At 34.6% G+C, this 14,600-nt stretch overlaps 1 protein-coding gene across 1 annotated transcript in view; it reads left to right on the plus strand.

The window, feature by feature from the left end:
* Positions 1 to 13,415, plus strand: part of LOC129227310 (protein obstructor-E-like) — a 30,623-nt gene extending 17,208 nt beyond the window's left edge. The window contains exons 2-5 of the mRNA XM_054861851.1: positions 977 to 1,183; positions 4,324 to 4,512; positions 11,238 to 11,436; positions 12,668 to 13,415. Of these exons, the coding sequence (XP_054717826.1) occupies positions 977 to 1,183; positions 4,324 to 4,512; positions 11,238 to 11,436; positions 12,668 to 12,722 (650 nt within the window). The 3' untranslated portion in view covers positions 12,723 to 13,415. The remainder of the gene's footprint in view (positions 1 to 976; positions 1,184 to 4,323; positions 4,513 to 11,237; positions 11,437 to 12,667) is intronic.
* The last annotated feature ends 1,185 nt before the right edge of the window (positions 13,416 to 14,600 follow it).

Below are 14,600 nucleotides of genomic sequence, written 5' to 3' on the forward strand. Positions count from 1 at the left end.
ATAATGTGCATCTTTGATTTTTAACATTTAGAACATTTAAAATCAAAGATGCGCATCAAATAATCAAATAATGCCCATTTGCAATCAAATTGTGATTTTTAAAGTATTACATTTTATGGGGGGGGGTTACATACAAAATGTCAAACATTTTAATATTATAATATTAAATTTATATTAAAATATTTTATTATTTTATTTTACTATATTATTTTTATATAAAAATATATTTAATATTTTAATATTAAAAATCAAATACTGCGCATCTCTTCTATTTCGACCATCTTCCATTCCATCCTCAGAAAGTAAATTTTTTATGAAACTGATCACCATTACGGCCTTCACTGTTTTTGTACACTTCGCCAACTCAAAATAAATTTTATTCCTCTAAAAAAAATACCAAAAAGTATTTTCACGCCTTTAAAATATAAATAAATAAATGAAAATTAGCAATACCTGCGTGTACGTACTTGATGAATAGAATGAATAAAAACACAAAATTTCACTCAAACATAAATTCAGTCATAGTCACAAAAAATTCGATTTGTTAGTGGACTGTATGAAAGAATAAGAATTCGCACAAAAAACGCACATACAAACTCAAAAAACATTTTCACACACTTAGAATGAAGATAAAACACATCACTTTAAATGAATTAGAACGCAAGCGAAAGTAAAAGTGAAAAGCGAAAACAAAATTATTTTATCTGTTGCCACAACTTATTTAGAAAAATTATGCTGATTAAGTTAAAGATAAAAACACGGAGGAAAAATTTTAGTTGTACTTTAAGGATAATTTGACGGGATTTTACAAGAATTAGATTCACATTAGAAGAATAAATAAATAAAGCGTGCAATGGAACAACGTTTTTTTCTTTCCTTTTTGCTTGTTTTCATTTCACCAAACAATTTTGCAAATTTTGTATTTTATTAAATCAGTATTTAAGTTCTACGTGAGACTAATTATCTTCATTTGCAGCCTCTGCGCAACGTGACGACTTCGACTGTCCAGACAATTTTGGATTTTACCCTCACTACCGAAGCTGTGATAAATATTATGCCTGTGAAAATGGAACCGCTACTCTGAAGGTGTGCGGAAACGGCCTTGTCTTTGACGATGCAGATCCTCTAAGAGAGAACTGCGCCTACCCCTTCAGTGTGAACTGCGGAGATAGGACAGACCTTGGTGAGTGAGTTTATTAACCGGAGAAAATAAGTTGTTTAACAATTTAATAAACGCGGAGAGAATGAAGGGGCAATGGGGGATGATCGCCCCTTCCTTGAGCCGAGATATAGAAACCTTCTTTCGGCATAAGTTCAAAAAACGCAATTTTAGTTGATCTTTGATGATGTTAGGAGAAAAGGATTCTTCCCCGGAATTTTTCCGGAATTAAAGTTTTGAAACGCAATTGTAGTCCATCTCTTATTACTTTAGGGATAGGAATTGGACTTTCTGCAGGATGTTTTTCGAAATTGAAGTTCCAAAAACTAAATTTTAAACGATCTTAGATGATATTAGAGGGGGATCGGATGTTCTGTCTTTGACATTTTTTGGAGCTGAAATCCAAGATACGCAATTGTAGGACACCTTTGATGACGTTAACGTAAGGGATATTGTTCAGCACACTCCTCCTGAAATTTCTAGAAATTGAAGTTAAAAAAAGAATTAAGCAAACAAATAAATAAATAACGGAATTTAAGACTATGTTCCATGATAATAGTGGGGAGGAGGTTCCAGAACGTATGAAAGAGTTAAGAGTAGAAATCAAACACCTCTCCTTAAAAATTTTCTATATCTTCCCTAGTAACTAACTGATTGTCCACTTACCCAAATGACTACCTGCAATCTGTCTTTTAACAGGGTTGGGTTTTTCCGGCAAAATGCATTTTTATCGGAACACTAAAAAAAACAAGATTTTTTTTTTTTTTTTTAGTTCATAAGAAGGACAAAACTAGTCTCTGGATGCGATAACCGGGATGTCGGTGTATTGCATATTTATTTCATTTGCCGAATTGAGAGATAGACTCTGCCGAATAAGGAATTTTTTAGGAGGTCACAGTGACCTCCCAAGACCTCTCATCGAGGCGCCTCTGTTTGTAAGCTGTAAAAAAATAACACAAGTAGAAAAATATGTTTGAGGAAATGGTTCCTTTTTTTTTTCAAATCAAATTTTACTGACAGAGGTTTGTATGTTAAGATATATTTCTTGTAACCAATTTGGAGCAGTCTCCGTTAATTCATAATTTAGCACCTCTCGTCAATATTTTAGGTGCAGTAAGTATGTCACAAAATGATCGCAGAACAGCTTAGTTGAAAGATTTTTTGGTTATCACAATATGCATCTGCAAAACAGAGTTCTATACTAGTGAGCATTTCAAATGATTAGAACCTGGCTGTAACTTAATATCCTGCTTTTTATTAATTTGTTTATCATATACACTGAGTATGAATAGCAAGCAAACACTATAGCGTAATAACCTCTAATTAGACGATAATAAGTAATACTAATAACACATTCAACACGGAAATTAAAATTAAAAATAATAATGTGGGGTCGTTTCCAAAATTTTAAAAGTATTTTTTCTGAAAGAGCATATTTAAAAACATAGGATCTGACCATTTCTTAAATAATTTATTTATAAGTTTAATATTTATACAAAATTACAAATAAGAAATTACTTTGATCGGTGCGCTTTCATTGTTTACAAATCTTGCCGATGACATCACAAATGATGAAATGCCATTTAGTGTTGCCATTCACAGAGCAAAATACTTCAACATTTTTTTTCCTTTTTTAAAAAAAAAATTTATTTTAAAAGTGTAATTCTCTTGAGAAATAAAAAATTTTGTTCTTAAAACTTAATCTTATCCTCAATGCCTTGGACGCAAATGTGAAAAAAACTTTTCAACTGAATGGGGTCGTTTCCAAAATTTTAAAAGTATTTTTTTCTGAAAGAGTATTTTTAAAAGTATTTTTTCTTAAAAATACGGGATTTGACCATTTTTTAAATAATTTGCTTAAGTTTAATATTTTTAAAAAAATTACCTAAATCGGTGCTATTTTATTGTTTACGGTTCTGCCGATGACACCACAAATGATGAAATGCCATTCAGTGTTACCATTCACAGAGCAAAATATTTAATTCGCATCTTGATTCACGTGTATTGGCAACGATATGGTTGATAGCAAGCGTAGAGCGCAATATTTGATTCGCTTGTTGATTATCATAACGTGGAACGTGGTAGAAAGATGCGCCAAAATGCATCATTTGTGACGTCATCAAGACCACGCCTTGTTTGAAAAATCGGACATTTTAAAAAAATAATTAAAAAATAACTGTTGGAAAAATGAAAATATTTTCTGGGTCTATGTGTTTTTTTTTTTTTTTTTTTTTGCTCATTTGATCAATTTCAGTGACTAAAAGTAGTACTTTTGACTGAAGGAAACAACCCCATTATGAAACGAAAACAAATGAATAAGAACATAACAGAGAAACTGTTAATTAGCGACTCAAATAACAGTGCTGTATTTCCAACGAATGGGAAAGGTCTCATTTCCCGTATCAAATTTAAAACGAATTTCTTTTATCTGAGAATGTTCAAGATTCCCGGTGAGATCCTGAAGACAGTTTGTTCTCCAGTAGATTTCTCAACATTGCAGAATTCTCGTTAATGAACAGGCAGGTTTCTTGGCTACTAAGTCGAGTACGCAGTTCGTCTTGATTTTACAAATCTCTAGCTTACGAGTAGTCACGATTTTACAAACAGCTTACCAGGTCCGAAAACTCTTTTACTGAAGCAATGCTATTCGATTTTATGAATATTTTTCGACCCCCAAGAGATCATAAAATTTAGCGTCATGTACACACAAATTCCACCGTTCCTAAAAGCTGTATCACAGGTCTAACGAGATTTAAATGGAAAGTGATACCTCCCGTGTCTCCACAAAGAGTTAAAGGAACATTTTGGGTCAAAATATTTCACTTAAACCCCATGAAAAAGCAGTTGTGGAATTTATACTTCCATTAGGCTACGGCCGCCTTGCCAGCTGCATAGGAATATTTGTCAGTTCAAACTGCCCGATTTGTGGAAAGGACTACCACTTGATCAGATTCCCGATTTTGTGTAGGGCTTGCGAGAAGAAGAGATATTACACTGCTATATTTGTGCTGAAGAACCATTGACTTTTTTTCTCTTCTGTTTTATTGTGTTCATTGTACTTATTTGCTTTGTAAGAGTTTGCCATTTTCACATGCCATTGGAAATTTAAGGAAAAAAAATCTTATGTTGATGTTATTCAATAAACTATTAATGTTTTTCTCCAGAGCCACCGATCAGCACCCCAAACTGCCCAAGGTTGTATGGAATCTACTCAAACCAGGACAATTGCCGCGTATTCTACTCCTGCTGGAACGGGGAGGCTTCCCGATATGAATGTCCTCCAGGATTGGCCTACGACGCTGAACAGCGGGTCTGCGTTTGGGCTGATCTCGTAGAAAGATGCGACCAGTTCGGTAAGACTTTCATAGATTATATTGCCTTTACTTTTAAACAGGTAACTTTGTCTACTTTCCTCTCAGTCGTTTAGTTCTAAATCTAAACAATAATTTGCATGTCAAACCAACTGAAAATATTACCAATTTGAGATGATTGAGCAAAACAGCTCAGTTTAAATAAAGATTTGAAGTACTAGCTACTTTAAAAATTAATAGCAATAACATAATCAAATTCTAAAAGTATTATTTTTTCCTTTAAAAAAAATGTTTTTTACGCAATGTGTAAGTCAAAAAAGAAAGAAAAAAAATTCAAAAAGAATGTACAGATTTTTTTTTTTTTTTTTTTTTTTAATTTTGTAACCTCTATACATACTCATATACCTTCAATATCAGTAGTCCTTGTCTTCTTTTTCGTTAAAACGTTTTGTGCGCCATAAATATCCTGATCTTTTGTAGAATACATTTTCTTATTTTTAATTATTTTTATTAGAGTTTTAAAATAATTTTGTGCTTTTTGCTTTTATCTTATTAGCTATAAATAACGATTGAATCTAGAATCTAGAGCAATACAATTTCAAAATAGTATTCTCATGGTCATGAATAAAGGCCAAGAATGGAAATTTACCGTCGATTCCCGATTAAAAAACTGAGAGGAAAAAATTAAAGAAGGATTAAACCAAAAGTCATTAAGAATTGACTGGTACAAAAATAAGAAAAGTTGAAAATTACAATAAGAAACATAAAACTAAAAAAAAAAGTCAACAAATGCTTTTCAAAAAAATGTAATCAGAAGACATGACAGTAAAAATTGGTAACGAAATAAAAAAATTTCAGGGTGACCTTAAGAAACGGAAAAGGTTCATTTCCTTTTCAAAAACATTTTTGATTCATTTCGCTGTTGATTAAATAATTAATGTTTTTATGAATTAACTGCATGTGAGTCATGCATTATGTTGGATGAAATTAGACAGCTGTAATGCTTTATAATCCAGCATTAAAACTTGTAGAGCTTTATTAAACTGAATTTAAAAATTCAACATATTAACGTAAAGTGGTCCAACTATGGGCCACTTTTCGATGTTTTCAATGAAAATTCCGTGTGCATCTTTGATTTAGAAGTTGGAGGACTTTAGCAATGATAGCTATGTATTTCGTTTTTCGAATGAAATGTTTAAACAAAATCTAAATTGAAAAGAAGAGGAAGGGGAATTTATCCTCCATGGCCCATCTCATTTTAACCTAGAAAACACAGCGAAAACTTGATCTGACCTATTGTTATCTGAGACTACATGTTGTCCTCTGCTTGAAACTGTATAAAGAATTTTTTTAGTCCATCATGTACTTTTTTTTTTCAATTTTTTTAAGATTTAATCATCACTTGTCGTTTTGAGTGATTAATAAATTTCAACATGGTAAACGTTGGTAACGTTCTTAATTAACTGCCTAGGTTTTGACCTAGAAACATTTGAAAACTAGAAAAATCTCACCGACTAATGACTAGGTACCGATACATAGTTCTCAGAAAATACGTAGGTCTGACGAATTTTAAACGAGTTCAAAAAGGTTTTGAGAACTGAAATGTGAAATCACATTTCTTATTCCAAATCTCATCAAAGTAAATAATTTTTAAAAATTATCTCAGTTTGTATTTGGTCCGGATTTCAGTCAGCACCTTTTTCAAAAACACCTAGTACGGGCTCATGAGTACGGGCGATAGGGCGATCCATAAGCCTTCTTCTGTCTTTTCTTGCCATTATTTACAACAAAATATGAATAAAGCATCCCTACAGAGAATAAAATGAAACTCAAAGCCACTAAAAACCGTGAAAAATAGGTGGCTTATTGTTGTACCCCAACATTCCCACTTTCGATAAACGTTGAGAACTTGCGAAAACTACGAAACATTTTAAGTCAAGAAGCGGCTTAATTCATAACTGGCAAATTAGTAAAGCAAATCTGAACTTTCCAGATCTTGGAATCTTGCATAAGTGGCCTACCCAAAGGAGACTTTTGGTTCTCCCACGAGCGAGTCGAATCACGCACTAAGAACGACTAAGTTATGTAAGGCATACAAAAACACTGGCAATATCTGATGAAGTTTCTTTTACTACCTAAATGGTTACACTCTGCCTGGGGGTTTTTTTTATGTATTTATTTATTTATTTTATTTTATTTTATTTTATTTTATTTTATTTATTTATTTATTTATTTATTTATTTATTTTATTTATTTATTTATTTTTTTTGAGCTCGTAAGTTTGAAAAAGAGGCCACTAGAGAGAGCAAAATCATCGCCATGGCAACAGTGGCCCATTGTTGCCCCCTTGGCACAAAGTTGTACCGTTTTACGGTAATGCTTCTAACCCGAGCGAAGTTCTTTCTTTTGCGATTTCTCTACCCGTTTCTAGTTTTGAAGCAATTCCTTTTGTTTCCAAAACTGTTGTCAAGAACCAATAACAGCATTTCCTTCTCCAAGCTACTCATTTTCATTGTTCTAATTGTAATTATTTAACAAGTTTTCTGACAATTTTCTAATTGCAAGTGCCAGGGCCGATCCTAGCAGGTGTGCAGAGTGTGCGCCGCACAAGGGCGGCCAAAGCAAGGGGCGGCCGCAGGCCGCATCATATGGTTCTTATAATCAAGCAAAATTCCTCAAGAATTTCTCACAAGATAACTTATAATAAGTAGAATTTATATGCTGATTTTTAAATGTTCAATTGTCAAAGTATGTGTCGATTTCCCGACAACATAGCATAGTTTAAGAAAAATAGAATGTTAGGGAACATTTTGTTGGTTTATTGTTCATTAATATCTACTCTTAACACACATGCTTCATTTGGTTGCAAAGTTTGTGACAGAACCGGTAATCAGGCATGTATACAGGGGAGGGGAAAGGCCCCCTTCTGAAGCATGAAATGGTGCCGTCTAAAAGGAGCACCGAGGGCGGCCGTTTACCCCCAAGCATTTATAGACCTAAACAATGAATACATATTTTATTTATTTAAAAAAAAGTATACTGATTAGATACTCTCGCAAGCATTTCAAACAACAAACTATGTAACAAACTCTGTGTTTAACAATCGTGATGCGTGGAGAGAAAGTGTAAAACTGCGGCTCCCTTGAGAGTAACATATATGAATGACGAACTAAAATGTTGTACTTTTCCCCCTTTATGAACATTTTTCTGATTAAAATCTTGAATGAACTGCCCGGTTTCAGATCAGGTAGGAGGACAGGGCCCTTGCCCCGGGAAGAAAATTTAAATGTGGCTCCAAAACGAAGATACAAAAAGATGCCCTATCCTCCTTGACGAAACTAAAGAAGGTTTAAAATTGCGTTTCTAGGACTGTACTTTCGGAAAATTTCGCTGGTTGAACCATCGATCTTAAGGACCCAATTAAGCTTCTGATTCACCTCTTCCACCTTAACTTAATCAAATATAGCCTAAAAGTGCTGGCTCCAAAATCCAAAACGTGTTTACAGACGACAGCCTTTCCTATCATCAAACGTCATATAAAATTGCTTTGGCATTTTTCGAAATTTTTGCAATGGAGGACCCCGAAATCCATTCGCAAACATTACTACCAAATACAGTCTCAATTAGCGTCTTTCGAGAAGCCCCTAATTCCACCCCCTCTCACTTAACGTATTGAAAAAAAAAAAACTAAAATTGCGTTTTTCAAACATCAGAGTCAAGAACTTTTGTGGAAAGACCCCGGATCCCTCTTTTCTCCAACGCAATCACTATACCTGAAAATTTCGTTTTTAGACGATTCCGTGGAGCCACAGCTTCCTGCCTAAACTAGCCTGAAGTTGACTTCAGGTTCAAAAACACAGTTCGTGAGAGCACACTGAACCCCCGTTCGCTCTTAGTCCCATCGTTATCAAACAATGCTTAAAATACGATTTTGGGACTTATATTTCTAAAGAATTCCGGAGGAGAACTGCCAGGCTTATGTAACTTTTCACGGCGCTGGGTCATATCCATCAATCGTCGAGGTGAGGTGGACAAAAGTCTATAGTTATATTTTTCAGATACTAACGTTGAAAAATATCCGAAAGATCCACAGAAGCTTCCCAGTTTTGTTAACGTCACCAAAGATAATATAAAACTGCGATTTTAGAAATATCCGCTTAAGAGCCCCAAAATCCTTCCTTCCCAAAAATAGCCTGTAAAGGATTTTTGTTCCGAAAAATATTTTGGTTCGGAATATTTTCATGTTTCCCCTATTGTTTTAAATCTAACGGGTTTTTGAAAAAATAGTGGCGAGAAATTACCGGAGGATAGCCGCCAGATTCCCTACCGTCACCAAAGACGGCCTAAATTTGCGTTTTAAACTTATATTTCGAAATCTTTCGATGGGAGACGATTGAATGTCCCTCCCTCTTGCAACGTCAACAAAGGTAACCCAAACCTGCGGGTTTAAAACTTCAGTTTCGGAGATTTTTCTGGAAGAACGCCGATCCTTCCTAAGCTACGGTCTTAAAAAATAGCTTCAATTTGATTTCAATTTTGAAAGAATTATAGGAAAGAACTGCAACATTACTTTCACCTAAAGTCTCGAAAAAGTCCCAAAAAATTCGATATTTTCACGTCAATTGTGAAAATTTCTCCATGCACCTTGAATATACTTGACTCTTTTGTCCTTGCAACCAAACACAACTAAAGATTAACTAAAATTATTTTTCATACGCCAATTCGATAATTTTCGTGGAGCAATCCTCCTCCCCTGAATCCCTGACACCTCCCCCAACGCTTACCTTTCCTTCGTCCCTTCTCTGATGTCACCGAAGAAAGACTATAAAATGCGTTTTTACGACTAGTAAATTTTGGTATCTATTACTTTCTTCAAAGATATAAACTGTACCTAAGGTGTTTCTTACTATAAAAAATTTCTTTCTTTTTATAAGATCATTCTTCTGCCCCCCCCCCCTTTTTTTAAATTCGAACTTGGCATAGAAGTTTAAAGAAAGATTTATATAGACGTTAAAGCTTAGTCAAAATATGCAAATTACTCTTGAGGGGCGGCACATTAGGTCTTTGCACACGGGCGGCCGACACCCTAGGATCGGCCCTGGCAAGTGCTTAATGTTTCTTCAAATTATTTTTCTTAGTTTCCTGACAAAGAACAAGTCACAGTATAACATTTATTATCCGAAGCACTTTTAACTGAACGGTTGGCAACGGTGCCTTGAATTTTTTATTTATTAACCAAAATGATTAGTTGAAAAAAATATAATTAATTACTCAAAAGTTATTAAATTAATTGAAATCATTTTATTAAAAATATTATTATTTATTTTGTGGAAAATAAACAAAATTACTTTAAGTCACTGGAGGCAACTATTCCTATAGCAGGTACCGCATTCTACGTGTATTTCTATCACTTCTGTGTTTTTCTTCTTTCGGACTCATCGATATATTTTTGGAACCCTAAATAAATCTAACTTTTAAAATGCTATTAGATTCAATAGTGATCAAATCTGAAAGTAAAGTTGTTTTATGTAGGAATGGAGTCGTTTCCGAAATTTTAAAAGCATTTTTTTCTGAAAGAGCATTCTTAAAAAAATAGGATCTGACCATTTTTTAAATAATTTGGCAAAGTTTAATATTTTCTAACAATTATTTTAATCGGTGCGCTTTCATTGTTTACACTTCTGCCGATGACATCACAAAATGCTATTCGCTGATGTCATTCACAGAGCACAATATTTAATTCGCTTCTTTACTCACATGTATTGGCAGCGATAAGGTTGATAGCAAACGTAGAGCGCAATATTTAATTCGCTTCTTGATTATCATAACGTGGAAACGCGGTAGACAGATGCGCCAAAGTACATCATTTGTGACGTCGGAAAGATCACGCCTTATCTGAAGAACCGGACATTTAAAAAAATAATTAAAAATTAAGCGTTGGGAAAAATATAAGATTTTTTCCTCACTCCACGTTTTTTTTTTTTTTTTCTTATTCTATCAGTTTCAGTGATAAACTAGTACTTCTGACAGAAGGAAACAAAATCCTATTGTTTAAAACTGTGTTTGATTAAATGTACATTGTATTTTCTGGTTTGTGTGACATCTACTGAACTATAGTTTATAATAATTGGAACAAAATTGAAACTATTTTTTATTGTTACTCTGAAAACTCTTAATATTAGAATCTCAGCAGCAGAGTTTTTTTCAGCAATCTGCGACGCAATTTTTTTTTTTTTTTTAAATCAGACTGCAAGGATAAACTAGCTTTAGATTAATCATAACAGTTATAATAAGTCATCATCAAGAAATGCTTGAAAATAATATGCTGAATTTAAAGTTTACGAAAAGCAAGGTAGGCTAAAAAATTTACAAATAAAATTCAAAATTGAGGTGTAGGCAGCCGCCGAAGAAAGTGCTTTTGACCTCTCAGCCTCCAAGGTCTCCTTCATGAATTTAGGCGCCCTTTTTTGTTTTTAGTTTTTCTTTCTGTTTCATTCTGAGTTGTATTTTTCTACCTTAAATGCGACACATTCGAGCAGAAAGCGAAAAAAGAAAAGAAAAATTCCAATTCAGAAATTGTTCCCGAATCTCCTCAAAAATCTACGTCGGGCGTCGCAGCGTCGCGTTATATTAAAAAATTAGCATTTTTTTAAATTAAATAATTATCGTTTGTCCGGAATTTTCGATTTACCGAAGATGATCCGGCCCTGATCACTTCGGTTAATCGAGGCTGTATATTTGTATTAACGAATAACTTTCTTTTGCAGAAGTTGCTGAAGGATTCGTTTGCCCAGATCCATCTGATGTTGATCAACCTGGTCTGTACAGCAGACATGCTCACCCAACAGATTGCAGAAAGTTTTACGTCTGCATTGAAGGTACAGCCAGACCTTACGGATGCAGTCTCGGAACAGTTTTTAATGTAGACAGCTTACAGTGTGATGAACCAGAAAATGTTCCAGGATGGTAAGTTCTGAAATTGGCTTTCCTAAAAGCATTGATTGTGATGCATCAAATTTCTTAAAATTAGTTTTAAATATACACATAAATGAAAATATAAAAGTGGTGACTAGCAACAGGCTCTGCGCCTAGCTAGGTAGGTCTTGCCATTAATGTTTTTAAAGTTTTACGTAAACGATCGATCGGAAAATGATAAATTTGATTAATTGACGTGTTTAAAAAAAAAAGAGTTGACAATACCTGAACGTTTTATATTTTTCTCGTGTTATAACTTTATGAAAATTAAAATGGAGTTTTGAGTTGGGGGGGGGGGGAGGAGGAAGGTCTACTGTGGCCATCCCGATTTTTGAGGTCATGTCCCGAATTTTTTTAGAGAAGGTACTTGAATTAATAATGCTGTTAAAATTCCATTGCCACAGTTTTTCAAAGTCAGCTTTAAGGATCCCACCCACCTAACGTGCCCCCATTCCTGCACCGCTTTCGATCCTCCACTTTTTTGGTGCACCAGCCGCCTATGACTTTCAAAAATCCGTACCCTATCAAACCGGACTTTGTTTAATCCGGACAGCCATTTAGATGCACATCTTTACTAAAAATAAAGCTGAAAGTTAATAAACCTTATATAAAGCTGGATCTCTGTTATTCGTATAACGCCAAGAACGTTCTACCGATTTTCATGAAATTTGGCAAAAAATTAGTTCGTAGCATAGGGGTGAGCACCTCGAAGCGATTTTTAAAAGAAATTAATTTTGTTCTTTTTCTATTCCAATTTTAATCCCATTTTACCGAGCGAATTGCCATAACATGGACGAGCAAATTACATAGCATACTGGGCGAGAAATTCATCATCCAATATGTGTAAATATACAGGCAAACCAAATGCCCTTTTAATATTCTACTACGGGCAAAGCCGTACGGGTACCGCTAGTGCGTAGAAGACGAATTAGCGCAATAATGTATTTTTAAAAGTCTGAATAATTTTTCCAAATGCAGAAATGCATTTCGTTCTCTTGAATTTAAAATGCAACTTTTATTGAGTCCAGTAGTTTGTTTATGTGCCTTGAGTTAATTTAAGGGTTATTTCATTTAACCAGCACTTTCATTAATTTGGGCAACCTGGATCCCCTATTAATCCGAATCAAAGAGGTGCTACTGTACTTTCTATTGTATGCAGATAAAATTAATGTAACTATAATTTGAACTATTTAATTAAGGAACGATTTTTTTTTTCTTCCAGTGAACAATACTATGGAGAACTTGACGTAAAAACCCTGAAGAAAGCTCAAGGTTGAGGGGGAACTACTACAGGAACCCGTCTATCAAGGGTAACATTTGAATCGTGCCTTGCAGTCAAAGATCTACGGCTCCTGTGTTCCACTCATCTTCTGTACATTCCATTAAACAACAAAAACACCCGCACTATCATCCAAAAGATACCATCTCCAAATCTGAACTTTCTGAATTAACGCCCCAACTAATTCCGTACGTCTCATCCGCTTTCAACTTGAGACGGAAGTTAAACTGTATTAAGTTATTGACCCCCCCCCCTCCCTCATTCTGTTTTAAATGTAATATTCGAAACATCTTTTTACCCTGCGCAGTCTAAAGTGCTTGCTTACAGAATGAAAACGAAGGGTGTTCCTTCCTATTCTAAATAACAATACATAATAATATTAACTCCTCCCCTAAGAATCTCCATCTATCAACACGGCAACGCTGCTGCGCAGACATGAAAACGTGCCAATGCTCTAGCTTTTTATATTATTATTATTTTCTCTATTCATATACGACTTGCTCTCAGTACATGTGACTGTTTGTAAAACAAATAATGTCTTAATTTACGAGTGTGTTTTTTGCTATGATTACTTCAGTCATTGCTTGTCTAAGAGTTTACGGTTGTACCCTTTGAATGGGGAGTAAACTGAATTGTAAATGATTTACATGTTGTTTGGTGTAAATAAAGATTTCTAAAAAAAAAAAAAAAAGTGAGAGAGCTACTTATTTTACATTTTAACACAAGAATAAACACCATGGAACACCACCAGACTTTTAAATGTGAAAAGTTTACCTTTTTACGAAGCATTATTAAAATTCAAAATCCAAACAGTCGACAAAATCCAAAAAACTTTTGTTGAATGTTTATTATCCATACGGTGGTGGATTTCTCAATAGATGAACTATACAACTGGCCACCACTGGGGGGGGGGGGGGGGGCGTTCCATTCGGTGTTTCCCAAGATTTCTGTTGTTATGTTGATTTTGGATTCTAAATAACATCGCATTTCCTATCCAAAATGCGTTTGTTGAATCTCTTCATTAACAGTGTGTTCATGCCACTGCTGGATTAAGACCATCAGATGCCCTAAGCACTAAAAATATTTGGTGCCCTGAACGAGGACCGATCAAGCCTAAGTGATGCCCAGGTCCTGATAAAATTTGATACCCTTCTCACAAGAAAATGCATACATTTTCAAAATAGTTGTCTTAAAAAGGGGAAGAAAAAGAGAAATAAATCATACTTTGGTGCCCCCAAAACTATGATGCCCAAGTGCACGGATCCGCTGGACCATGCGTTAATCAGGCCCTGGCCCTCATTTGCCTACATCCTTTTAAACAGCAGTGTGCAAAGAATCCGCTCTTATTCAGTTGAGACTCGATTATAGCTTTCTTTAAAAATCTTATTTCTTTGGAGTGGGTGTAAGCCGTGACCTCAAATAATTGTAATTTAAATTTCAATTAAGTTCCTGGGGAAGTGTTTTTTTATTTTTTAATGAGACTTAACCTGACCTGATTTTAACTTGAAAAGCATTTGAAGAAGCAAACATATGAGTAATAGATACAAACAGGCCTGCGGAGTCGGAAGGAAAATGACTCCAGGAATTTTAGAGCTTCCGACTTCGACTTCTTTTCCCCAAAATCAGTCCAACTCCGACTTTGCAGCCATAGCTGATTACGGAGTCGGAGAGAAAATTATCGACGCTTGACTCATTGAATTTTAAACTCTCCCACTTCAGACTCCGACTTCTCTGCCACAAAATCCCTCCCACTCAACAATTCCGCAGACCTCTCTTTGTTCCAGCCTTTCTTATAAAATTCGACTTCGACTCCGATCCCAATCCATACTCTGATGCCATATAGCTGATTGCGACTCCTGACTCTGATTTCTTTGTC

This window comes from Uloborus diversus, chromosome 8 (genome assembly GCF_026930045.1).
Source record: "Uloborus diversus isolate 005 chromosome 8, Udiv.v.3.1, whole genome shotgun sequence".
In the NCBI taxonomy this organism is placed as follows: Eukaryota; Metazoa; Arthropoda; class Arachnida; order Araneae; family Uloboridae; genus Uloborus; species Uloborus diversus.